General features: G+C 40.6%; 3 protein-coding genes across 5 annotated transcripts in view; 2 read left to right on the top strand and 1 right to left on the bottom strand.

Annotated features, from left to right (window-relative positions):
- The first annotated feature begins 414 nt into the window (after positions 1 to 414).
- utp3 (UTP3 small subunit processome component) lies at positions 415 to 6,295 on the top strand. Of its 2 annotated transcripts, XM_054616858.1 has the most exons (16): positions 415 to 627; positions 886 to 973; positions 2,233 to 2,289; positions 2,385 to 2,441; positions 2,531 to 2,645; positions 2,733 to 2,801; positions 2,901 to 3,022; positions 3,366 to 3,521; positions 3,658 to 3,729; positions 4,207 to 4,247; positions 4,334 to 4,430; positions 4,684 to 4,821; positions 4,910 to 5,052; positions 5,133 to 5,193; positions 5,701 to 5,808; positions 5,953 to 6,291. In XM_054616858.1, exons 1-16 carry the CDS (start codon positions 611 to 613, stop codon positions 6,040 to 6,042), a joined length of 1,431 nt encoding a protein of 476 aa, XP_054472833.1. In that variant the 5' UTR covers positions 415 to 610; the 3' UTR covers positions 6,043 to 6,291. The 2 variants fall into 2 exon arrangements, with proteins under 2 accessions (XP_054472833.1, XP_054472832.1); XM_054616857.1 differs by having other exon boundaries at positions 2,531 to 2,801; positions 5,953 to 6,295.
- Positions 6,296 to 6,321: 26 nt separating this feature from the next.
- ppcs (phosphopantothenoylcysteine synthetase) lies at positions 6,322 to 10,058 on the bottom strand. The gene is made up of 4 exons (XM_054616859.1): positions 9,980 to 10,058; positions 7,241 to 7,778; positions 7,056 to 7,159; positions 6,322 to 6,805 (listed from the first exon to the last, which is right to left on the bottom strand). Exons 2-4 carry the CDS (start codon positions 7,773 to 7,775, stop codon positions 6,479 to 6,481), a joined length of 966 nt encoding a protein of 321 aa, XP_054472834.1. The 5' UTR covers positions 7,776 to 7,778; positions 9,980 to 10,058; the 3' UTR covers positions 6,322 to 6,478.
- A 3,040-nt stretch (positions 10,059 to 13,098) lies between these two features.
- foxj3 (forkhead box J3) overlaps positions 13,099 to 25,016 on the top strand; it is a 67,152-nt gene continuing 55,234 nt past the window's right edge. For both annotated transcript variants that reach the window (XM_054617238.1, XM_054617237.1), the window contains exon 1: positions 13,099 to 13,181. The gene's annotated coding sequence lies outside the window, so the exon portion shown is untranslated. The remainder of the gene's footprint in view (positions 13,182 to 25,016) is intronic.

Here is a 25,016-nt window from a genome sequence, read left to right as displayed (position 1 = left end):
GGTACCTCAGCGTTAAAGGTTTGCTAGAGTTAAGGAACAAACAATGGGAGTAAAGTAGGATAATATAATAGTTTAGAATATACCAAAGAAAAGGAACAATCTTCATATTTCCAAACACATTTCTCACAAGCAAAGCTCGATTTTCAATCAGATACAGGGTTCCTAATTAATTAAACCCTTTCCCTACTAGGTTGATTATTAATTAAGTTGTGTCATTTTATTTAATAAAAAAATATATTGGATAGTTTCCTCTTTCTGCACATTAATTTATATTTATATTTGGTTGCCATTGTTTGGATTGTTCGCAGAAATAACGCACTACAAATAAATAGTGAAGTCCACCCTCCGGTACAGCAGGGGGCGCTGTGAGTCTTTCACATCGCTGAGTAGACCGACATCTAAAGAACAGAAGAAGAAGAAATCACGGAAGCACATGGTTCCCAAAACCAGAGTGGATATATTAAGATCTAGCTAAACTCTTCTGGATATTTACACTTGTTATTTTCCATTATCTCCAGATATCAACACTGACGTTGAGCCGTGTAGTTTGTAATCATTGCCACGTCTTTGTTGGTCAACGTGAAGCAAACACGTTTATTTCATTTCCATCATGGTCCGAACAAAAAGGTGAGTTTGGCTAAAATCGGATTATTGTTTGTATGTTTAAAGAAACGATAAAAACGATAAACTTAGTGTCCTTACCCTGTTTATTCCGATGTCTTGTGCTCATTAACAACAGATGTGTTATGGTTCCTTTTTACTTCATTCACATTTCTCACCAGGTCCTACAGGAACTTAACAGATGTTCTAGTTATTACACATTGTCTGAATGTTGCAGAGCAGAAGTTTGAAGTAAACCTATGTCTCCTTTATATTATCACTTAGGACTATAAAGATACCAAAGCCAAAAAAGACCGATCGCCATGATGAAGACGACCCTGAAGCCTACAAGAACATGCCTGTCCCTGACAAGGTAAGAGGAGCCAGCAGCAGATGGAAAGATCCATTACTGTGTGTGTGTGTGTGTGTGTGTGTGTGTGTGTGTGTGTGTGTGTGTGTGTGTGTGTGTGTGTGTTATTTATGTACAATCTGATTCCAGTTGGACAGAGTTGCAAAAACATAAACCAGTTTAAAATATGTCACTGAGTCAAAAGCTTTGTTTCGTTACTACATTAACACACACCAGGAGGATGGGCCCAGCGAAAACATCATATATGTGAGGTTCAACATACTCCGAGCAAAAGAAACAAGTTTGTATTATACTGTATATGTCCAACTATATAACCAATTAATACCTAAAGAAAACTTCACAACAAGCTTCGGAATAATTTATCAAAAGTGTCAAATCATGGCAATTTTTACGTTCATACTAATTTGGGTTTCTACTGGAACCTGTTTACATGCTTAAAGTAAAAAAAATAATCAGTTTTAGTGTCTGTCTCTTAAAGCCCCCTTTCCTGAAAATGCCTAGTGGGCTGTAACTGGCTAAAATGTGGTGCAACTCTGAAAAGGTGGTTCTCAAGCCAAGCTATACAATATTCAGATGGAGGCCAGTATATTCTAAAGAGCCTGCATGTGACAGAGGAAGCGGACACACATCTGATTTCACAGGTTGTGGGTTGGTGGGCACTCCAGATACCCAAATGTATGTGCACAAGCACTGAAAAAAAGACCTTTTTATGACATGGCCCCTTTAATATCGGTGGATACAGGGCACAAAAATGGAACTCAATTTGGAGCTAAGCAATATTGGCAAATCAAATATTGCTGTATATATTTTATAAGTAACCTCGTTACCTTTAGACAGTATTAACCCACCTGTACATCAGGGGCACCTGCTTTGTTTTTCATAACTGTCAGTGATGTGGTGCTTCTTTTACACACTGATTTTCTTCCATCAATACTTTAATATCAATAATGTTTTGACTGTTGGCTCTGGTATACAGTATTCAATCTAAACTAGAGGTGGCTGGTATGTCTAAGAAAGCAGTCAGTAGTAATGTGGAAATGAAGGCCAAACAGTTAAAACTGTGGAATAATAATACGAAATATGAAAACTTTTCTCTTATACTTCTACATTCTCAAAGTGACCAAAATCTGATCAAATGTACTCTTAATATATCAAACAAGCCGCTCTCAATCATCAACAAACTGTCCCTAAGTGAACCCTGCTTTGGTGTTGTTGTTACTTTCAACTGTCAGATATGAACAAGTCTTCTCTCTGCTTTTCAGAAATCGTCACAGTACACAAAGGACAAAATTGACGAGTTTCACGATGATAAGATTGCAGTAAGTTTACTTCAATAGATCTGTTGGATGTTTATGGGGCTGCTGTTTTTATTTTCTCTAAACTTGTTTTTTTTGCTGTGGTCTCTTTTCCACAGAAACTTCTCGCCAGCGGTGTTCAAATGGAGAGCGACCAGGAGGAACTGGATGATGAGGTGATGACTTGTGTGTTAGTTTTGGATTTACCTTCTGAAAAATGAATGTAGTTCAAAAAAGAAAATTAAAGCTCAGCTGAATTTCACAGGAGGAAGTGATGGCCCTGGACGATTCAGAGGATGATGACGAAGATGAGGAGGAAGAAGAAGAAGAGGATGAGGGGACAGACATGGAGAGTGATCTAGAGGGCAAAAAAGAAGAAGGTAAACATAAAAAACACAAGTTTACGTCCAGGATTTGTTTTAATGTCATTCTATCTTATTTAACCGTAACTGTGTTGCCTTCCTCAGATCTTCCTAATGAAATGGCCTGGGGCACCAAGAAGAAGATGTTCTACGACTCCGACTACGTCACCACCAGTAAGCGTCTTTTGTCCCCAGCAATATTTTTGGAAGAATTCATTATATTTTTGTTGTGTGTTTTCTAACTTTTGCTTATGCTAAATTGTGTTATTCTAGAGGGAAAATCTCAGGACGAGTTGGAAGTTGAGGAACAAGAGGAAGAAGAAGAGGCTAAAAATATCCAAAAACGTTTAGCTGCAAATCTGAGCGAGGAGGATTATGACTTAAACTTTTTTCAGGTATTTTGTCTTTGTTAATCTCTCCTGTACACCTGCAGTTTAAACATGTCATGATGGAATGTGTTTTTATTCCTCCGCACGGATGATAGCTGCGGCCGGAGGCATTTTTTTTTCAGGTTCGTCTAAGGATGAACCGTGACCACACAAAACACATTTTTGGCCATAACTCAATCATTCATATTCTAATTATGACAATTTCACACAGATGTCTCATAGGATAAGATGATGACATTTTGGACAGACATGGGCTTAAACTGGAACATGACTGGTTGGCGGAGGCAAACGAGTATGAGGCCATCATTTTAATTTGTTTATTGCAATTGTTATGCGTGTCTAAATGAAGGAATTTGCTGTGGAGGAGAAGGATGAAAACAAGACTGTGGAAAAGGAAGAGAGGATTGTGAAAGACCTGAAGCAGATGTCCAAGAAGGAAAAAATGAAACTTTTAAAGAAAGAGTCACCAGAGCTGCTTGAACTTATTCAGGACTTCAAGGCAAAGGTAAAACACAAGGATGGAACCAAAACACCTCCGTAATTCACCCTTAGATTTACATTTCCAATAGATATTTATGCAGTTGCCACAGACCAACATGTAAATGATGTGAATTGTTTTTGTATGTACTTGATACGTGCAGCTTAGTGAACTGAAGGATGAGCTGCAGCCTCTCATGCAGATGGTCAAGAATGGAAAGATCCCACCAGGAAAGGTGAGCGCAACTTAGTTAAATTTGCAGCTCTGAAATTTGTCACTAGACTGAATTTTAAAGGCTATGATAATCATTTTGTAATAACAATGTATCAAATTATAATGTGAACGAAGTCGCTCATCGTATTGAACCCACAGTCTTAGAGCATCAGCTACTCTGCAGAATTGTATGACATACCATCTATATAGCCTGTTTATGATAAAAGTTAAAATGATTGTTTTCCATAACGTGCTTAACATGGAGCTGTATGAGTATGACTGTAATCACAACAACAGTTACATTGTTTCATTCTTTTTTTTAATGAAATGGCTATTGTGACATTTATGAATAAGAGAGAAAGTTGAGCTGCCGTGTTGAAAGTTTGTAGTGTGTATTTGTGTTGGGGAGTAACAAGAAACGTATGAATAATGTCCTGTTGCTATGGCAATCCAGTATGTGAATCTCAATATTTTTTCTTTTTTTTACTGTTTTCCAAAGGGTGCTGACTACCTGAAGACTAAACAGCAACTGTATCTGAAGTAAGTTGTAATGTGATTGTAATGACATGTTGCAGATTCACATCATAGTCCCTCATTGAACGGCTCATGATTCCTTCCTTCTGCAGTTACTGCACAAACATCAGCTTCTACTTGGTGCTGAAGGCGAAGCGAATCCCTGCTCATAACCATCCAGTGATTGAAAGACTGCTCACCTACAGAAATGTAAGCCGACACGTTGACATTAACATACAGTATCAGTGGATGTATTTGCAGCCTGTTTGTCAAGAAAACTGCACAATTACGTTTTTATTTTAGACGGCATCCTTTTGTTCTGGCACGTTTTTTTGATACAACTGTTTGACATCACACGGCCAGTGTCATGGGATTCAGATGATCATGAAATAATCTATCCTAAGCACATGACCACATTAGTTACAACTCTCTGTCTTACTGACTCTTCCACACCTGTCTGCAGCTCATCAATGAGCTCGGTTCGGTAGATGCCCGGCTTGCACCTCAGTTTCGCAAGCTGCTAGCTGGTGAGGAGAAAGAAAAGACCAGCGGCAGACCAGCGGAGGGAAAGAAGACCAGAGTCGCCAGCAAGAAGGAAAAGGTGCGTGTCGTGATTTTTCTCGCTTTGAATCTTTTGCAGGTGTTTTTAATGTGGAACTTAAATAGTAATAAGTTCACGTCATTTGCAGGACTCGGGAGAAGCTATGCCGGAGGATGAGGAGGACTCTGACTCTGACCTGGACGAGGAGGCGGCTCTGCGTTTCTACAGAGACGTGGAGGAGCGGTCGAAATTGAAGAGAAAGGGCAATGACCCAGAAGTTGAAGTTGAAGAGTAAGTATGATTTGGGTTTTAAAAATAGCAGTTGGGGACAAAGTCAACTGGGGATCTGATAATTCTTCATTGTGTTGCAGGACGGAGGAGAGAGAAGATCAGGAGGAGGATCCAGATGCTAAGAGAGGAATCACTTACCAGGTACAGAGTTACAACCACTTACACAATGAAAGAGTAGTATTTACAGTCAGATGCTCTGAACGAGATAAACAAAATACTCAAATGTTAACCGAACAGCATCTGATGAGGTGATTGATAACAAATTGGCAACAACTGAATGTATCATCCCAGTGATTATTTGGACAAAAGTGCAAGATTTACTTTTATGCTGGACTAACAAACCTGAATGTATTATATTATACAGGTTTATGTATATTAACAGGATTTAATTTGTAATTTAGTCTTACAGCAGCTTAGGTCTTTTGTATTCTCAAAGAGGGTAAAATGTATATTTGATTGTTTTTTGGTTAATGAGTGCACATTCTGGGAAGCTACAGGTACATCAGAGCAAGCTTACAAATGTTTTTTTCTTCTCAATATGATTAAATATATGGTGCCCCTCACACTGTATTCATTTGATGCATTTACATTTTTAACTGTCATTGCTGTATAGTTTTTTCTAATAATGTGCCTCTACTTATTCCACAGATGGCCAAGAACAAGGGGCTCACACCTAAGAGGAAGAAAATTGACAGTAATCCCAGAGTCAAGCACAGAGAGAAGTTCAGACGAGCCAAAATCCGCCGAAAGGGCCAGGTTAGTATTCCTCACATCGATGAGACCATTTTTATAAAACCGTTGAGGTGCATCATGAAGCCTCTGGGATCTGTCTCTGTCTGTAGGCTCATCAGTTTGAATCTAGAGTATATGTGTCAAACACGTTCTGTTCATATTCACCAGGTGCGAGATGTTCGTCGGGAGGAGACGAGATACAGTGGAGAGATGTCTGGTATTCGTGCTGGTGTCAAGAAGAGCGTCAAACTTAAGTAACCATGCAAGAATAGAAAATATGCTGCCGAGTGGAATCACGGGATTGAAAAACTACCAATGGACTGTACTCGTAATCTTTCTTATAGGTGTGTAGTAAAGCATGTCACTGAATTATTCAGCGCTCAGTAATTTGTTGTTGAAAAGTCATCAACTTAGTTTTCTATTCTAGATCAATGCACAACGTAAATAAACATTTAATAAACTTTCAAACTTGTATATTGTACCTGTTCAGAGACACCATTATTAAAAGGACAAGGGAAGCAGTAATTTGTTTAAAGTTATCATTTTTACTAAAGTTATGCAACCTTACAGCATATACAGTAAGACAGCAGAACAGGCAATTAGGACTCGAAGCCAAACTCAGGATGTGGGAAGAGCACAGACAACGAGGTACAGCCGCGCCATTGACTCAAACATGCAGCGTGGACGATCTCTGTCAACCTCCCTGTTGAGTTATGAACTTGTTGTGTGCCGACGTCAGGTTGCTCACTATCCTCTCCTCGATCTCCACTTCATTCTTCACGTCCTCGTCTGTGATGATCAGCTCAGCCTGAGTTTCGGGGGTCACCACCACCACGTAGCCCCGTCTAGAGTCCAGCGCGTTGGCCACCACCGCCTGGTGCCTGTAGGTGTCCAGAGCCCGTCGAGCTTTATCCAGCAGGATGGTTGCATCTGTCTCCAGCTTAAAGGATATGACAAAAGCTTGAGGTGCCCAGTCCTTCACCAGCGGGGACAGTATCTTAGGGACCATGTTCAAGCTGAGCTGAAGGGGAGAAAGAAAGAAAGAAAGAAAGAAAGAAAGAAAGAAAGAAAGAAAGAAAGAAAGAAAAAGAAAAGTACATTCTAATTAATTACAAGGTTAAGAGTCTACAGCTATGCTAGCAGCTATTTGTGGCTAAATGCCCTCACAGACATTGCCATCTCCTGAGCTGTGATGCTTGCAAGGCTAAAGAAATAAGACATTTTGCATGTATATTCGCTAGATTTATTATTATTTATTTTTTTTCACTCACTTGAAGAGGTCCATTGGAAGACTGGATTTTGTGTTCAGGCATCTCTGACGCTGGGATATAGAAATCAGACACCGCTGCAGCCAAGTAAAACATGGCCTTGGATCCTGAGTGCAGAATATTGAGTTATGAACAATATGCTGGATAAGAGCCACAACCTCAACCTGTAAATAGTTCTTAATCTGTACCTATTGTGCTGAGTGCCTGTGCTGCTGCTTTCAGTAGATGCAGATACTCTGACAAAGTGCTGAACTCAATGGGCAGAAGGAGGTTGCCTTCTTTCACTTCCTGGTATTGCTTCAGAGCTTTGGCAATGTTGGGAAACACCTGCTGGTTAACCACCACTTCACCAGAGTTACTGGAGGCTCCTTCTCCACCGCTGAAGTTCAGGGCGTCCAGCATGTTTACGTTTGAGAACATCCGTGTGTAGGGGTAAAGGGAGCGATGCCTGTGTAGGAAGATGACGGCGTAGCCCGAGTCTATGAAATACTCTGCTGAGGAGGCTCCTCGTCTGCCGCTGCTGAAGTTATCGAGGAAACGGACGGTGCGGGACTCGAGGGGCACTTTGGTTCCACCTGATGTGATGAGAACCACCCTGCGACCTGCTGCCGCATGATGCCTGGCGAAAGCGGCCATCTTCTCTTTGACCTCATCGACATGGGAGGGAACGGCAAATTCTTCAGCCAACTTCCCGTCAATGGAAGACATTCTGGGTTTAGCCATCACCTAATGAGAGAGAGAGAGAGGGAAGATTAACACTGCTTTCCAAATTGTATTCTTTTTCTTTTGACTTTTAGCACTTTTACTGCAGCTGCCCAGACAAAGTACGTACTGTTGAAATGCGGTGTACCTTCAGTTGGGACCTAATACTCCATCATAACATTGCACCTTGCACTTTGACCCTGTCGCTCATATATCTGCTGCGAAGGGGATTGTCTGTTAGAATAGACAGAAAGGCATGCTGGCTTGCATACTGTGAGAATCAAACAGACGCAAACTATTATTAGTATTTTGTATACTGCATTTGATATGCTATGTATTGGGGCATGCTTAATCTTTTTCTGGTATGGTAGTATGAGTATTGGAACGTACAGGTAGTGTGTCTCAAGACATAATATGTCAATTCCAACTGAATGTATACTACATGCAACAATACACACTTTGTAAAAGCAGCTGCTGTTTGTTCTAAGAGCAAAAAGAAAAACTATGCAAAATGCAAAGAGGTTTATTGGAAACTCTGTGGATGGAAATACTTTCCGACTGACTGTACGGTTTTACCTGTAGCGTCTCAGAGAAGCAGCGTTATGATGTCTGTACAAAAACTCAAATTCTGTGTTTCAATCTTAAGCTGCATCTTGAACAGAAAGGCAGGGAAATGTTTGTTTGAAAAATGATATTAATTATTAACTAGGCAAAGGATTTATTAACAGCAGAGCCACGGATCAACCCACAAGAGGCGCTGTTGACCTGCTGAACAGACATTACAACATTTCATCATTAATGCTGTCCTTGATACAAGTTTGATTAAGCTGATTCGTTTCCAAACATTTCGTTGATATGTATGTTTACGTTTATAAAAACAAAATGGTCCTTTTACTGAGACACCACCAGTTAAATAGACAATATAAGAGTTTGTTCAGGTTTTGAAAAACCAATACGTGGAGTCATGTGTGTTAGTTTAAGACACACATGACTCCAGGTAAGTCAAATAGGCCTATAGCAAAATATAGATACAATATTTACTTTACAATCAACTTATAAAATGGCAAAAACACAACAAAGATCTGTGTAGGTTTATATGGGACTTTCTTTTCAGGTCGATTGTTTTCCACTGATGACATTTTTCTGATGCCCACAGCTGGAGGCTTTAGCCCTGAGACTTAAAGGACCTAGTTAGTAAAACCATAAAGTAATATTTTAAGGCCTCAACAGTTACATGTTTCAACACTTTGTCATAAGAATACACAAAACAATTAGTATGTATGAAACATGATGCTATAACTCAAATATACCACATAAAAACTATAATTTATGAAGTATGGAAAGTAATTTGAGACAAGGTCAACCTGAGCTCACTGGAGTGCTGAGGACCAGGGCTGCAGGTCCCATTGGGGACATTGAGGTCATGTGAGATATACATGCTGGGATTATAAAGGGGAATACAAAAAAGTGTTTTACCTCACAAGAAAAAAAAATAATGAACATGAACACAGTCTACATGTTTTTCTGGTATACTGAATATTGTTAGTATTGTTATTAGAACTCACAGTCAGTTAAGCAAAGTAGTGAATGTCTGTGTTCAAGTTTAATAGAGGACTTTTGGATATCATTGTTTAACCTGTTGTAAACTGTAATTTTTGCTTCCATTGCAGATATCCAGAATGCTTTTTTCTAGATTAAAAAAAGAAAATGCAATTGTGGATATCTGCACTATCAATTTAATTGAAAGCCCAATACACATGCATGGTAAACGTGACGCACTTTATTTTTTTGGATAGGAATAATTAAATTACAGTTATTTGCAATACATATCCCGTCCAGCTATTCAATGCTTTAACAACCACTTATACTTCTGAAGGATTTAAAGAGATTTTATATTTAGTTTTGACTAGTGCAATCAAAGTTACTGATATCTTGATTTTTTTTTTTTTATTATTAGTTAATGTCGATATCTTGATTTCCCATTCTGACTCGTGATCAAGTTTCAAAGTGAAATGCTATTAGTGTTATCTACACTGTAACACTTGCTCATTACAGATGTGAGTGTGGTTCATGTTCATGTTGGCATAGCTGTCCACAACACCACGTTACGTTAACATTACCTGCTATCAATACAATCATTTACCACCGTGACAAAAGCCTGAATGCAATAAAAACAACGCTTGTTTCATCACAATAGTTCAATATAAAACTGCGAAATGTCCTACTTTATATTCCGATGCTGTTTCTCAATCCCCTTCTTCACAACAACTTCTGCACTTCCTGAATCCACTGAGCTGAATTCTTTGGTATTTATAAATACAGAAGAAACCCCACAGCGCCCCCGCTGGCCGTGGGCGGTACTGCACGTATACCGCTACCCACCACATGGTAATTATGAGTCAGGTAAAAAAAAAAAATGTCGCGCGTCAATTATTGTTTTTCACTTTCATATAAGGTGTGAGACTGTGAGCATTAGCATCACCAGTGGCGCACACAGACACCCAGAGGGCAGAGGGGAAGTTCCTCTAAAAGGGGATCTTTTGAACTGGACTGTCCCCACTGCCTCGGCAGGTGACATGGCAAAGAAACGCATATTGAATTGTTTAATGTTCATCAGTATTAGGTGCTCATATTCCCTTGAGTCACCTTTGAAGCTTTTTAAAAAAAAAAAAAATTATGAATAGTTTTTAAAGTTCTCACTTCTTCAGAAATGCTGGTTGACTCTGGGTGTACCATGCACTATTGATTATGGGCTACATCGAATTGCTGGTGAGTTTTGCAATCATACTTCTTATGAAAGGAGGATGTACTGAGATTTATAATTGAAAATTACAGGTACAAAAATGACTTTGAAATACCAAGTAGGACTCGCTGCTGTTTATTCTCTAAGTGTGTTTTCTATCTCCCCGAAACTTTATACAGAGTAAAAAGATTGAGATTATGTTTCTTTTTCTTTTTTTAAATAGTTTTAATATATAATACATGAAAGCTTGGATATCCACCAGGTTTTTAAACATCCACTACACATTTGACATCTTGCTCTAGGCCTTTTTGTCACGTTTTAATTTATTATATATTCTTCAGTTGGATATATCTTGATGTGACCTAAGAAAATGCAACATTTGCCCCTGCAGAGACCGCCATGATTGACTAGATGTTCATAGAATTCAATGGGGAGGAAAAATGTTGCTTTGCTGAATGTTAAATCATTTTGAAGGGGAATTAACGACTGGTATGAAAAAAATGCAAAGAGGTTTATTGGAAACTCTGTGGATGGAAATACTTTCCGACTGACTGTACGGTTTTACCTGTAGCGTCTCAGAGAAGCAGCGTTATGATGTCTGTACAAAAACTCAAATTCTGTGTTTCAATCTTAAGCCGCATCTTGAACAGAAAGGCAGGGAAATGTTTTGTTTTAAAAATGATATTAATTATTAACTAGGCAAAGGATTTATTAACGGCAGTGCCACGGATCAACCCACAAGAGGCGCTGTTGACCTGCTGAACAGACATTACAACATTTCATCATTAACGCTGTCCTTCAACACTTTGTCATAAGAATACACAAAACAATTAGTATGTATGAAACATGATGCTATAACTCAAATATACCACATAAAAACTATAATTTATGAAGTATGGAAAGTAATTTGAGACAAGGTCAACCTGAGCTCACGAGAGTGCTGAGGACCAGGGCTGCAGGTCCCATTGGGGACATTGAGGTCATGTCCTTGTTTATTTTTATTTTTTTTCCTGTACATTTAACCTCAATTGCAGTTTACATTGTACAATAGAGAGATATACATGCTGGGATTATTAAGGAAAATACAAACATGTTTTTTAAACTCATAAGAAAAAAGATGAATGAATGAATTCAGTATTTCACGACTATGAAACAGCATTTAGACCAGTATGGTACTCAGGAATATACTACTGCACTGAAACTGAAACAATAAATTATTTTGATTAGAGAAAGACTGGTATTTCTAGGTATTTATTTTTTCCAGCCGTAGTCTGCAAATGAACGGTGCCATAATGTTGTTTGTATTAGCCTATTCTGTCTCTAGAGGAATTAAAAGCAGTAACAAATAGAGTTAGAAGTGACTGTAAAATCAAATTGGGTGCACACTGCAAGTTTTCAGAGAGGACCATTGCTAGCTCACACCTATCAAGGCCTATATTGTCCAAGTTTTTCTACCAATTATTTTATTTTATCACATAGTCAACTCCTAAAAGATCCATATTTTAATCATGCACAGAATGTTTTTTATCAGCTTCTGTGCACTTATCAACACCACTTTAAAATAAATCTCTATACAAATGTGTATAGGCTATAACTAAAGCCTTTACTTTGATAGCCTAAATCATAAACTAAAGCTAGGTTAGTTATCATCCATTTATAATAACAACATATTTAAGGTTGCCATCATGTAAAATAATCCGTCTGTAGGTTTTTTTTTTTTGTCTCTTTGAATCATCAGGAAGACCCATAATGGACGACTTCCACTTCTGGAAAAACCGGCTGCAAATGTGGACCCAAATCCATTTGTTAACAACGTATAAACATGTAGAACTGCAGACTTAAATTAGGCTTATTAGAAAGTGTGAACCCAGAAGTTTGTTAATAGATTAACATCATGTATTATTATTATTATGATTATTATGCAATTGCACACAATAAAAAAAGAATACACACCAGTAAAACCCAAAAGTTCTTACTATTATCGACTTGTAATTTATTGCAATGTAATCGATTTTTATAAAAAAAAAAGCGGCAGTGGTGCACACGTGGACTATCTTCTTCTTTTTCTGTGATCCAGTCTCATTACTTCACTTCTTCATTTAATTGGTTATATATCTAACTTTGGGTCGTAGTCACTGACAACGCGCCCTAAATAAAGCTGAGTTGTTGATCAATTGACTGATTGATAGTCAAGCTCATGTGTGGGAGCACGCGCCACCGTTTCCACTGCGGGCTTGTGCGTTTGACCGCGCGCTAGTTTCTGTGGCGGCAGGGTGGTGAGCGAGAGAGAGAGAGAGAGAGAGAGAGAGAGAGAGAGAGAGAGAAACCTTCATGTGCGTCGTCGTATGTGAAAGTAGTTCCGGGCACCTAACCCAAACGGGGGAGAGTCCCGGATGTTGGCTCGGCCGCCGAGAGAAAGGCGAACGGGAGAAGGCGGAGAGAAGCCGAGGAGGGACGCAGCGGCACCGCGGGCACACCGGCGAAGCGACGGCTACGGCGCTTTCTTTTTTTTTTTTTTTTGCACAGGACGATAACGTGAAGAGCGCGGGGACACTCCCGGGGAGCCCCCGCGAGCTGAAGACGAGGAGCTGGACGGAGCTGGGAGGGGGGCAAGCTTTTCACTCTGAAAACTACCGTCAGGAATTAAAGAGAGACGGCGTCACAGCGGCGTCCTCAACCCCAGAGTAAGTGAGCGACGCGGGCATGGAAGTTGAGCCGAGGCCCACGAAATGGACGACTTTAACGGGGGAAGTGAGCCAGCAGCGAAGTTCTGGGGGGGTTGAGCCCGGCGAGCAGGCCTTGGCACACCGGGCTTTCCGCTCGGCTTTGCGGGGCGTGCGTGCGGGTGCGGGTGGGGGTGGAGGTGGAGGGGACGGGACACCTTTTTTCTCCCGGAGAGCCAGTCAGTGTTTTCACCCTCTGTGGTCAGTGCTCACTGTACCCCCCTCCTCCTCCTCCCCCTCTCCCCCCCCGGGCCGTGTTGCTGCAACTCTCTCCCCAAGTTGACAGCTCTCGCGTTAGCCTGCTAGCTCCGCTGTGCAACCGGTGACAACTGACAGGGCAACTTTGACAGCTAGCTAGCACAGTTCATAGCATGCTGCTAACTTTAGCAGAGCGTCTCCCCGGGGCCGTGTGTGTGTGTGTGTGTGTGTGTGTGTGTGTGTGTGTGTGTGTGTGTGTGTGTGTGTGTGTGTGTGTGTGTGTGTGTGTGTGTGTGTGTGTGTGTGTGTGTGTGTGTGTGTGTGTGTGTGTGTGTATATGTATGTGTATGTATATGTATATATGTGTGTGTGTATATGTGTATATGTATATATGTGTGTGTGTGTATATGTGTATGTATATATGTGTGTGTGTTCCTCGCATTAAAGGTGGTTTTAATGACAGATCCCAGCCCTTCAACAGCTATCGTTAGCTAGCTGTTTGGTATGTGAGACTGTGTGTGTGTGTGTGTGTGTGTGTGTGTGTGTGTGTGTGTGTGTGTGTGTGTGTGTGTGTGTGTGTGTGTGTGTCTCTTTCCTGCATGCTCTGATGGTATTTGACTCACAGCTGTTGCAGTGTGTTTTCTCGTCTGTCAATCTCAGGCGGCTGGTAAACTAGAAAATAATGATCCTGGTATTTAAATAATAATAATAATAAAACACTAGTCTGATCTTTATGAGGAGGCGCAGGTTTGTCACGTGGCTGGACAATCAACAAGTGCAAGGCATGTTTCAGGTGGATTTTTTTTTTTTTTTTTTGTGACTGAATTGAATCTGTGTGTTGGTGGTGGTTTACATGCCTAACCTTGTGTAATGCAATGAGATGGCACTGTTGCATTTAAATATTTGGACCTGTGTGTGTGTGTGCAAGTGCAAGACCTAGACCTTTCTCAGGGCTTCACTCTCCCTTTGATGTCGGTGTGTGTGTGTGATCGTACGGGGCAGGCACCGATTAGTTAATGCCACGACTGTAAAACTAAACAGCTGTGGCATTTGTGTGCAGCTGTATACAAAACGGTGCCCTCGCTTTACCCTGACGGCTTCTATTAGAGGATGGATGACTGAACTCTTCATTTTGTCCCGCTGTCAACTTGTGCATGTTTTTATCAATGATGTCACGTTGTTATTCTAAAGACGATGCAATGGGTTGCAGAATTAATAGCTGCTCCCTAAGTTTATTTTGTCATAAGGCCAGCGTTAAAAAGGTTGAATTTATGACTAAAACAAAACATTATAAATTCCCCCAGAATATCCCAACCCTGCCAGACCTTCTGCTTCGACTAACAAAATGCCCAAAGCGTTAGTCAGCACCCACAATCAAAGGTCAGACCTGGTTTGCCTCTTAATCACCCATCCTTTAAATAGCAGGCCAACAGCAAGCTGTCTGCATCCAGGCTATCTGGGCCATGCAGCTTAAAAATGACACATGGTTTGAGTTTTTCATGTCACTCCATCCAGGTAAGCAGAGCCAGGGTAGAGCCATTTGTCCTATTGTCTAGAAATGAGAATGAACAGTTGTCAGTCACTCTGTCACATCCTGTGAATTGTCCCGCTGCTGTACTTTCTTTGGCTCTGTGAAAGGCTCCATGTGCAGTTTATGTTAATTGGCATTTTATCGCTGGGTCTAACACTGACCGACATCTAACTCAGTGATGGGAAATACTTAAAACTTCCATGCCATTCATGAAATTCAGCTTTTTTTTTTTTCAGAAAGAGTTGTTTTTATATGCAAGAACTTATGTCGATTAAAACAAATATGTGAAATGCAGCAGTGGAATAATTGGCAGAGACAGCGGAATTGGCATTTTGCTGTTGTTTGCTACTCGGCTGTTAAAGAACAGACCGAGAGTGCAGCCAATGCGTGCATGTTTAGAGATTGCATGCAAAATTATGAATCATGGCTCACACATTGCAGATTTTGTTCCTTCAGAGCTCTACTATAACATCTATCAAATTCTGTTGGTGCATACGTGTAGTTATTGGAGATGTTGTGCGGGCTGAGATCGCCATGCTCCTGTTAATGCATGTTTCTGGTGATTTATAAGCCTTTTTTAGTGCTTGTTATTTCCTATTTCTATGCAGAGTTGGGGACTTTTTATGAATCCTTTTCTTTTTTTTTTAAACAACCTCAAGGTGTTGATGAATGGATCGAACTGCTGCGAAGAAAGTATAGAGAAGATTACACATCTGTTTATTCTCACAGTAACCGTTTAAAAGTGTGAATGGGTTGATGTGTTACAGCTTCCCTTTTAATGGTGGTTCTAGCCTGCAGTGGTGTTTGAGAAGTCTGTTGCCTCATGGTTTAAAAACACGACACCTACTTCTCCAAGGTCTTCCTGTGTTTGGTGTATGTCCGTTGCTAGTAACACATTCGTCTTTCATCTCTGAAGAAAAATGACTTTGTCTTCATCTGTAAAGTGATAATAAGTATAATTGAATAGATTCAATGGAATTGTGACATGATACGGAGCTCATTTTAATAGATGTCAAGGGTGGTCAGCAAACCATTGCAGTAGAGTGACTTTACAACAGGTTTCTACTTTTTAAATACAAGCTCCTCATTTGGAATTCAGTATGTGGCCCTGTGCCTAGCCCCATCTCACTGAGAGGCTTTTTAATTTCCCCCCTTGTTGAAGTGATTATTCAAATGGCCATCCGTGAGATGCAGTTATCAGACTCCTGGTGGTAGTTGAGCCTGTGGCAACATGAATGCCCATCGCATCCCCCCTCCCCTCCCCACCACCCTGTGTTGTTGGACTGTACCCAACAGGTACTCTCTGTAGCAACCCCTATTAGACCTCCACATCTTACCCCTCAGGCTGAAAACCTATTGTGTTATGCGATTGGCAGATGGCTATTTATTCATGAGGACGTCCTGATATATATTTTTTTGGCATGGTGTAACGGTGATGCTGTTGTATTAAAGGCCTCTGTTTAGTATTTTTACGATGACTTACTTTTGGTCTCAGCCCAAAGTGGGCTTGTCTGAATTCCTCTCTGCTCTGAAATGTGAAGTTATTTTTTGGTTGGAGTTTCTTTCTTTTCACTTCATCGCTCATCATCTTCCCCTTCAGTGTATGTTCACCTTGGATTGGGCAGAAAACACCAGGATTTTCCTTTTCTTTTTAAACGGCCTTCTAAATCTGCGTCAAGGCTAGGTTGTCCTCTAATGCGGCTCGGGGCGAACGGACTGGACCGTTTTGTTAGAAATGTCTCCCCGTGCTCTGCTTATGCATCCAGCGTGTGAAGTTCTGCTCTCATGGAAGCCATGTTGGTGAGGAGGGACTGGCTCGGTCTTCATTAGCAACGCCGTGCATCACTAGAATGCAGATGAGCTATGAAGCCATTCATCTGCTGGAAATGCCTCCCTGATTCCAATTTGAATCTTGTTTGCAGTCACATTGTGTGAGCCCACTTCTCCATGTTAAAGAAGTCTCTTTATGTGAGAGATCAGAGGGGGATAATTGCACTTAAGTGAACCTCATTTAGTGCTGGCCAGAGCAATTACTGTAACTGCAGTTCTAGGCGTTTTTTGGGGCCTGGAGCAGCTGTCATTAAGTCTCTGTAGCTGAGATATCAAATAGTGAATAGAATGACATTGGCATGGCATCATGGGAATGGTAGATCCTTGGATGGATTTTAATTAGTTTATGCAGGTTTTTGCTCAGCTCTTTTTTTTTTTTTTTTTTTTTTTTCCAAATGAAAGAAAGAAAGAAAACCATAATTAAAAATGACAATTAGAAATGCATTATTTTAGTAATGATTGAAATAAATTATTCTCAAGGTGCTGTAAGGTGAGAGAAGCCAGAACACATTTTTTTTCAGGCAAACCCCCCCAGGGCTTGAGGGAGAAAAGGCTCCCTCAATCATTTTATCATTAATGTTATTCAGGAGCCAAATTTTGAGTTTTGCTCAGCTGGGTGCTTTAATCTATTTTTGCTGTAAATTAATGAATTTTTAAAGAGTCCCTCGCTGGATGCGGGTGGATGTGGGAATGCAGCACTGGTTCGGTTTTCAAACAAACCTCTACTCCGTCGTCACCCCCACCCCTTCACCACCCACCCTCCTCACGGGATGGAGAGAGCGAATTTACTGAAGCACTACACTTTCATTTTTTATTCATCCAGCAATACACTGCCTAGTTCTGCTCATCCCGACCCCCCCTCCCAGTCTATTGAGTTGAATCTGTCAGTGAACTAGTCCTAGCCTATATGCTCCAATTCACATCCTGGGTTGCAGTTGGATGTGGACATGAATCAGTGAGGGAGGTATGTGATGTTTAATTCAACGGGGTTTGCTGCCTAATATTATCGGCACATTTGCTCAGATACATGTTTTATCTGAATGTGTTTAGACCTTTATGTCCCCAGTCTGGATAATCAGGGCCTTTCTTTCTACCGGGGAACGACCGTAACAACCCGCACCAGAGCTGGCTGGGGAAGTTTAGAAAGTATAGGAGAAAAAGAGTGGGGGTTGGTGGGGGATTGGTGGTTCTTGTAGTTGCAAGGTGGTTACTGTGACTCATTCCAGCCTTGTAGTGGCGAAAAAGACTAATATATTTTGTGGCAAGTCTATTATGAATGTTAGGCTTGATCTTATCTCTGCATTAAGTTCAAGTTTAGAAGGTTGATAAAGTACACGAACAGAAGTGTAAATATTAAAAATAGAATACGTGTTAGCTGGTTTTAATGCACGAAATGAGCACACGAAATCAGGGCTTACAAATCCCCTCCATTAAAGGGGAGTTAATGTGGTGCTCAATGACATGTAAAACAAAAGAATTCAGAGTAAATGCACCGCTGTGTCGTTTGAGATTTGACTTACTCCGGTGCCAACGAATAACCAAGTCGAAACGAATAAGACTGGCTTGACTTTTCTGTGGCTTGAAGGATTTGATAATTATCATATTGTATGCTTTGTCCTTGAGTCTTGATAGGCCCTCAGTATCGGTGCATTTCTTTTTAAGCTTTTTTCATCTTTACTCCGTAGAAGCAATTGATATGCTTATATGATTCACACTCGTTGGAGACTTTCAAGCTTTGTGCAGGGAGAGAAGCTCGCTAAGCTGACACCGCTTAAGTAATAAGAACGGGGATTTCTTCATAGTATTTGGTATATCTGTTTTAATCATTACAGTGGCTCCTGGGGCAGACAGAGAATTCACTTCCAGGTGAAACAGCAGAATACCAGGAGACAGTTTAATATAGAATATATGGGGCGCCCTGTCAGTTTTTAACTGAGATATTTGAAAAGAAAAATGGTGGCTCCAACAACTGGCTAAACAAAGCGGCTTTGTCCGCAGAGCAGCAGCCACAGAGCTGTTATTTATGACTGGTTGTACAAATTGGGGAAACAGCTCCTGTACTAAAGTCCCACAGAGAAATTACAATTTAATAACATTATATTCCAAAATGTCACCATCAGCCCCCTTCTGTGGACTGCATGCATTTCATGACAATTTAGAGGAGATACCATGACTGACAAGTGCAGAGTCCCATAAATCAGACTGAGAAAAAGACCCTGATTTATAATGTGATAATCTCACAGTTCTGTGAGGCGGTGGTTCTTTACATGTGTATGAGCAAAGATAAACACTGGATATTTTGAACAGTTTACCAGAACTTTAGATTGACTGACTCTTGAGGAGTGTAACAAACCTGGAGCCAAAAGAGAATCAAGTTCTCCTTTAATTTACCCGCTCAAGATGGTCAGTGGTGTCTGGTGGCATAATCCCTTCTGTAATAAAAAACGTGCTTGTTTAATGCAGAAGTATTAGTAATTGTAAAGGAAGCGCGCAATGCAAATTTTTAATTTTGTCAGCCTCACAGGTTTATTGGCTTATTGCTGTGTATTGTGTGTGTTCACTATGCAGCAATGTAGTAAGAGTGGAACATTTCTCACATGTTTAAATGTCAATCTGCCGACTCTGAGAGGAAAGTCAGATCGGGTCAGGTTTAATTAAGAGCACAGTCCTAAATCTGCTTAGTAGGTTAAATTGTGAAGCCTTAAAGACGTTGTTTACTCTGGTGAGAATCACATCATTTATCATTTAATCACAAAACAGGGCCACATTTGATCAGACCCGAAGGCTGTGTGTAGCTTCTCCATTTGTTTTGTGATTTCAGACAACGTTAATGTGGGCTGGTCCAGAAATAGCTTCATGTTGAAGTTGGAGACTGTGTGTGATGTGGTGTGTGTTTGTGTGAGGCTCATGATCTGTAGGGGCGATTGCCAAGTGTTGCAGATGTGGTGCTGGTTGGGAAGGAGCTGTGTTGGATCGGTTTGACTCTGTGATTTAACAATTTTTCTCCATGTGTCTTTTTTTATTTTATATGCCCCGTTGTCCTCTGCAAGCTCAGCAGAATTGCACTTCAAAACCTCTCTGTTGTTGTCATTTGTCACTTTTTTTTTCCCTGCACGAAACCTGAAGGATTAGCCTTAAATGTAGTACTTGGAGTCTCCATCTGTGATTCAGAAAACCCCTAAGAGAAGCCAAGGATTCTCTCGGTGGAGTTGGAGGAAATGTTGATCTGCGTGGACCAGGAAACCCACACAAATGATGACTCGCTCTTGCCCCGTCATTCCCACCCCATCCCTCTTTCTTCCTCTCTCACACACACACACACACACACACACACACACACACACACACACACACACACACACACACACACACACACACACACACACACACACACACACACACACACACACAGTCTAATCTCTTGATTATTGTTTCATTTGTGTCCTCCCTTCTTTTTCTTTATCTCTCTCTAGACCTCCTGTGCTCTTCACTTAGCAAACAACACGTCTGTAGAGAATTCAGAAGAATGCATCTTGTTACTCAGATGAGTCATACTTCCTCTGGCCTGCATGCCTCTCCCTCGGGTGGATGAATGAGAGAGGGCGGAGAGGTTAGCTGGAGGAGGGGCTCAATAGCTGAGGCGACGTGGTCTGTGCCAGTTGCCCAATGTGATTAAGAAGGTATCGGTGCGTTGGTCACAGGGCCTGAGACGTGCACATTAGTGCCGACTCAGAATGCGGTTGCCCCTAGGTGACTGTGTGACCGACGGCTTTGACCAGGCTGAGTCACCGACTTAAAAAAAGTAACTGTTTGGAAATCCCATGCCCAGCTCTCACCCACGCAAGTCAGCCACACTGCCAAGGTGCTGTGGCCCTTGGAGAAAAAGCCAGGGGCCTCGGCTCTGGAGTGTGTCGAGACTGCACCTGCAATCTGAGAGAGTCTGCTACACTGAAGGGAATGTATACAGTGGGATGTAAAGACTGTGGAGGAGTTTGCATGCAGCTACTGGGCTTAAATGCTCCTCAGGAGGCCCGACTACAATATCCATTTGTGTGTGTAAATTTATGATGCCGTTAAGTGTGTAACACTCCAGTTTTCTGGTTTTAATTCCCTAAACTTCTGCATCCAATTTTGCTTGATATTACATTGTACCACAAAATGCACAGGGTGGTAAATAAACTTGATTATCTTTTTATAATACTAATGAAATGGTATCAGCATACCATTAGGCCCCTCTCGGCTCTAGCTCCGTCTCTCTCATACCTGCTCTGCTTGGTCCCCTGCCAAAATCTATGACTCACAGGAGACTGAGTGACCTACTTATTTTAGTCTTCTAGGATTGCCAGAAGATCTTTTTTTATTTGCAAGACAATACTGTGGGTAAATATAAGTCAATTAAAATGCACTTAATGCACCCATTTTTGGATTTAAGCACCTAAAGGCTGTGTCAGCACGGCAGCAACCTCAGAGGAATCCCTTCATTATCACAAGGAAAGAAGATATGTAGTAAACAGTTGGTATCTCATTAGAAGCAAACTGAGTTTAAGGCCACACTGGCTCTCATCAAGCTAATTTAAAAATATAACTCATTTAAGTGTTCTCATACTCCTGCAATATCTGTTTGCTTTCATACTGCACATTCCCAGTGTATCCAGGTTGTCAGAGATTATGGTCTCTACATGTAGACAAAGCATTTATCTACATGAATCAGTGAAAGTCGCCTCAAGCCCTAGTCTGTTTGTTTTAGTAATGATTGAGCTTTGGCTGCACTGAGAAGGTAAAGAACAGTTGCTTTTAAATATTATAAGGATTAGGGCAGGGGATACAAATGTCTGGGTACAGAGGCAGTCTTTCGAAATGCATGCTTCATAGTTTGCCTACCACTGAAAAGAAAAGAAAGATGGGATCAAAGGCCATAGGATCACGCCGATGGTTTGATGGTTTGAGCTTGTTTTTGATTGGGGGGAAAAAAAGATGCAGCTTTGCAGCAGATGGAATTTCCACTTTAATCGCTAATTGCCGTTTTTTGGTCGTGTTGTCTCTCATTGAAGCAGAAACAAGCTGTGCAGCTGAATGCGGTGTCTTGGCTGCTCTTTTCCCTTCTACACGGCTTGGCTGCTTTGATATGTCAGTTTTGTTTTAGTCTGCCGCCTTCGTCTTGACACGATTGGCCCCGCTTGCTCCGACCTCCTGGAAACCCCCCGGCATGCCCGCCCCAGGGTGTGTGTTCAGTCATTTATTCGGCTTCCTCTAAAAGACTGCCATGCCTTCACTTCCCTCTAGTTTCCCTCCTCTTATTAAGATGCAGAAGGCAGAGCAGCGTTTGGTCTGAAAGGCTTAGTATAGGGGGGGGGGTTACTGGTGTGTACAGTGGGGGGTAGGGAGGGACTGTGAGCACGGGGACTTTAATGACTTAATGTGCGCTGTGCAGCCCGGCCACACTCAAGTTCTGCAGGCAGCTCGCAGTGCTCAGATTTCTGCCTTTTCATTTGAGTCCAAGTCAAGGAAATTCAAAAATGATGCTCTGACAAAAGTGACAATAATTGGGGAGGAACAAATTATCAAGTCTTCGGTTAATGCTGATTGCTGCTTCCCTTTTATGTCTGATAATCCCTATTTAGTCATCCCAAATGACTTGGACATGGTTTGTTCTCCAATTAATTTTGACATCTTTCTGCTACTTTTTAAGAAGTCCCGCCACTCTGATAAAACAATAAGAGGAATCAAAATGCCATTTTTGGTGAAATCCTGCTAGTGCCTTTTTTATAAAACACAAGCATGAAAATGCTTTACCTCCAAAGTCGCCTATATACTATATGTACTCCGTCTTTAACAAAATGCATGTCCTTGTATTTGCTCTTTGTGTGGTTTGGTAGAAAAATTGCTCCAGAATTGAAAGAAAAAGCCGAGCTACAGATCACTGGTGATACTTGTGCCAGTTAAGTTTTTTCCTGTTATTGGCTCGAGCACAAAATCTGGTCACACCCAAAAATTTGCTTCGGCACCACACATTATTCCCCACGGAACCACACGTATGCTTTTCGACATGCAAAATCAATTTTAAAGCTGGAAAGGAGCTGCACTGATGAAATTTAAAGCCTCAATTTCAAATGCATTTCAAGTAGAGGTCATACACAGGGCTGCACAATGAATACACAGTGACATTAAGTGTCCCTTTGTTTTTCACAAACAAAACTAATAATCTAATATGACGTAATACAACTTGATATGATATAGTTGCAAATGGCAGAGGCTACTTTTGTAAGTCTTGACTAGAATCCTCTCAGTCACCAACACGTGGCATAAGGTACACCTATCTGAAACTGATGCTGCCTGATAAAGAAAACAAGTCCTGCAATAAATCCTCCCTTCGTGAAGGTTTATAAAGTTCAGTTTTTGTTAAAATTGTTGAAGAGAGGTGTTGATTGAACTGTATTGCATTCTATCGAGTGGTCTATAAGTGAAAACGTTTAGTTGCACTCAGCTTGAGACATATCGGCTCAAGTAAAAATAACGTTTCTCACCTTTTCCCTTTATGTGTTGTTATGATGCACACTGTTGCCTTGTGGTTCACATATCACAGCAGTTTCCAATTTGCCACTTTGCTGTAATACATGAAATACTGTCCAATAATAAAGACAGCTTCAATACAAAAACTGCTAAAGTCAACAAATTGACTTTAGGTACACAAAAATGTCTGCCAACGAAAATACTCAACTCGTAGCAGTTACTTCACCGACAGCATAAAACGTACACACGGCACTGCTACGTTCACACTTACACGGTTACTAAGTTTAACTAACTTAACTGTCACACACGCTCTCTTGCTCGTTTCGACAAAGAAGCCCCGCCCTTTGCCGATATCCTGCTGGACAGTTTCATGTCAGATTTAGTTAAAAATAGTTTGCTACAGATGTACAGGGACCCAACAACCACCTGCTTTGCGTTGGGGGCCTTAAATCTACCCTTCTGCACCTTATTTTGCAATATTCGCTTGTTTTATATCTTATATGTTCAAATATAGTAGTAATACAGTTGGTTATCTCAACCTCATAATGCAACTTTCTGAGAATATGGATCTGAAAGTCTTGAATCAAAAATAACGAGTTCTCTTTTTTACATTTTTTCTTTATTTTATTTATCTGCTGAGTATGAGTCATAGTGGACTGACTAGGATTTTCCTTCTCGATATGATGCAACAAATGCATTTATTTTTATTTTTAGGACTGACCTTTACAGATTGCAAGTCATCAAGGTTTAGAGTCCAGTGAGGAACAATACCGGTCAGTTCAGGAGCTAGCATGTTGAAAGTCCCTCTGCCCTCCTCGTTCACGGTGACTCATCGCACATGATGCACAACTTTCACCAAGGGAGTCATCCACAACAAAAACATCTCATTTAAAAAACGAAACATACACTTTTTCCCCCTTTTTTGAGGGTTGCTCTTTTTTTAGTAAAGTATGTGACATTTAGTCATCGCTGACCAAGAAGATAACATACCACAAAGCAGGTGGTAGTATCAGAATGTGGCAACACACTACTCTACCACCTTATAGGACTATACAAAAATTATCAAATATTTCAGAGGTGTTGCATTTGTCTGGTTTTGCCTCAGTGACACCTCGTGCTGGTTCATACAAGGACTGCAATGACTGATTTATTGACTTGTTCATTGCTTGTCGTCTATGCTCCTTTTTAAGGGTGATTATGGAAATAATTAATATTGCAATATTTATTAGAGCATTATTTCTAATTATGTACATTTCTTTAAAATTAAAATTATGTAGTTAAACAAATTTCTGTCTCGTTGGGTTTAAGTGTTATTTATTGTTTCACTCAAACATTATCGAGGTTAACAAATACATAGATTTGTTGTTTTTAAAAGGTCAGAAAATTGTGAAACATGAAAATAACATTTTTCCTGCGGCCAAGTAATGTCTTCAACTTATCTCTTCCGAACCAACTGGCCAAAAACCCAAAGATATTCAATTTACAATGATTTAAAACAGCAAATTCTCAAATTTGAAGAGCTGTAACCAGCAAAAAGAACAAGCTTTGGAAATGACTCAAATAGTTAATCCAGACTGGTGGCAATTCATTTTTCAAGTCAATTGACTAATATGTTTGTTGACCTAGCATTACAGCACTGATGTGTAAACAACAATAAGGTGGTAGTTGGTATTTCTGAAGTATCATCCAGCAGTAGCTGTCCCACAAATGTAATGTTATTAAATAAA

This window comes from Anoplopoma fimbria, chromosome 17, assembly GCF_027596085.1.
Source record: "Anoplopoma fimbria isolate UVic2021 breed Golden Eagle Sablefish chromosome 17, Afim_UVic_2022, whole genome shotgun sequence".
Classification (NCBI taxonomy): Eukaryota; Metazoa; Chordata; class Actinopteri; order Perciformes; family Anoplopomatidae; genus Anoplopoma; species Anoplopoma fimbria.
Note: the sequence above shows the minus strand (reverse complement) of the source record. Positions and strands in the feature narration are given on the sequence as shown.

What these genes read in the sequence shown, in the direction of transcription:
- utp3 (XM_054616857.1), top strand. An exon ending in ATGACTTAAACTTTTTTCAG is followed by an intron (nt 3,023 to 3,365) that starts GTATTTTGTCTT and finishes GTCTAAATGAAG; the next exon opens with GAATTTGCTGTGGAGGAGAA. An exon ending in TCGCCAGCAAGAAGGAAAAG is followed by an intron (nt 4,822 to 4,909) that starts GTGCGTGTCGTG and finishes CGTCATTTGCAG; the next exon opens with GACTCGGGAGAAGCTATGCC.
- ppcs (XM_054616859.1), bottom strand. Translation starts at nt 7,775, where the DNA reads ATGGCTAAACCCAGAATGTCTTCCATTGACGGGAAGTTGGCTGAAGAA. An exon ending in ACAGGCACTCAGCACAATAG is followed by an intron (nt 7,160 to 7,240) that starts GTACAGATTAAG and finishes TTCTGCACTCAG; the next exon opens with GATCCAAGGCCATGTTTTAC. An exon ending in CTTCCAATGGACCTCTTCAA is followed by an intron (nt 6,806 to 7,055) that starts GTGAGTGAAAAA and finishes TCTCCCCTTCAG; the next exon opens with CTCAGCTTGAACATGGTCCC.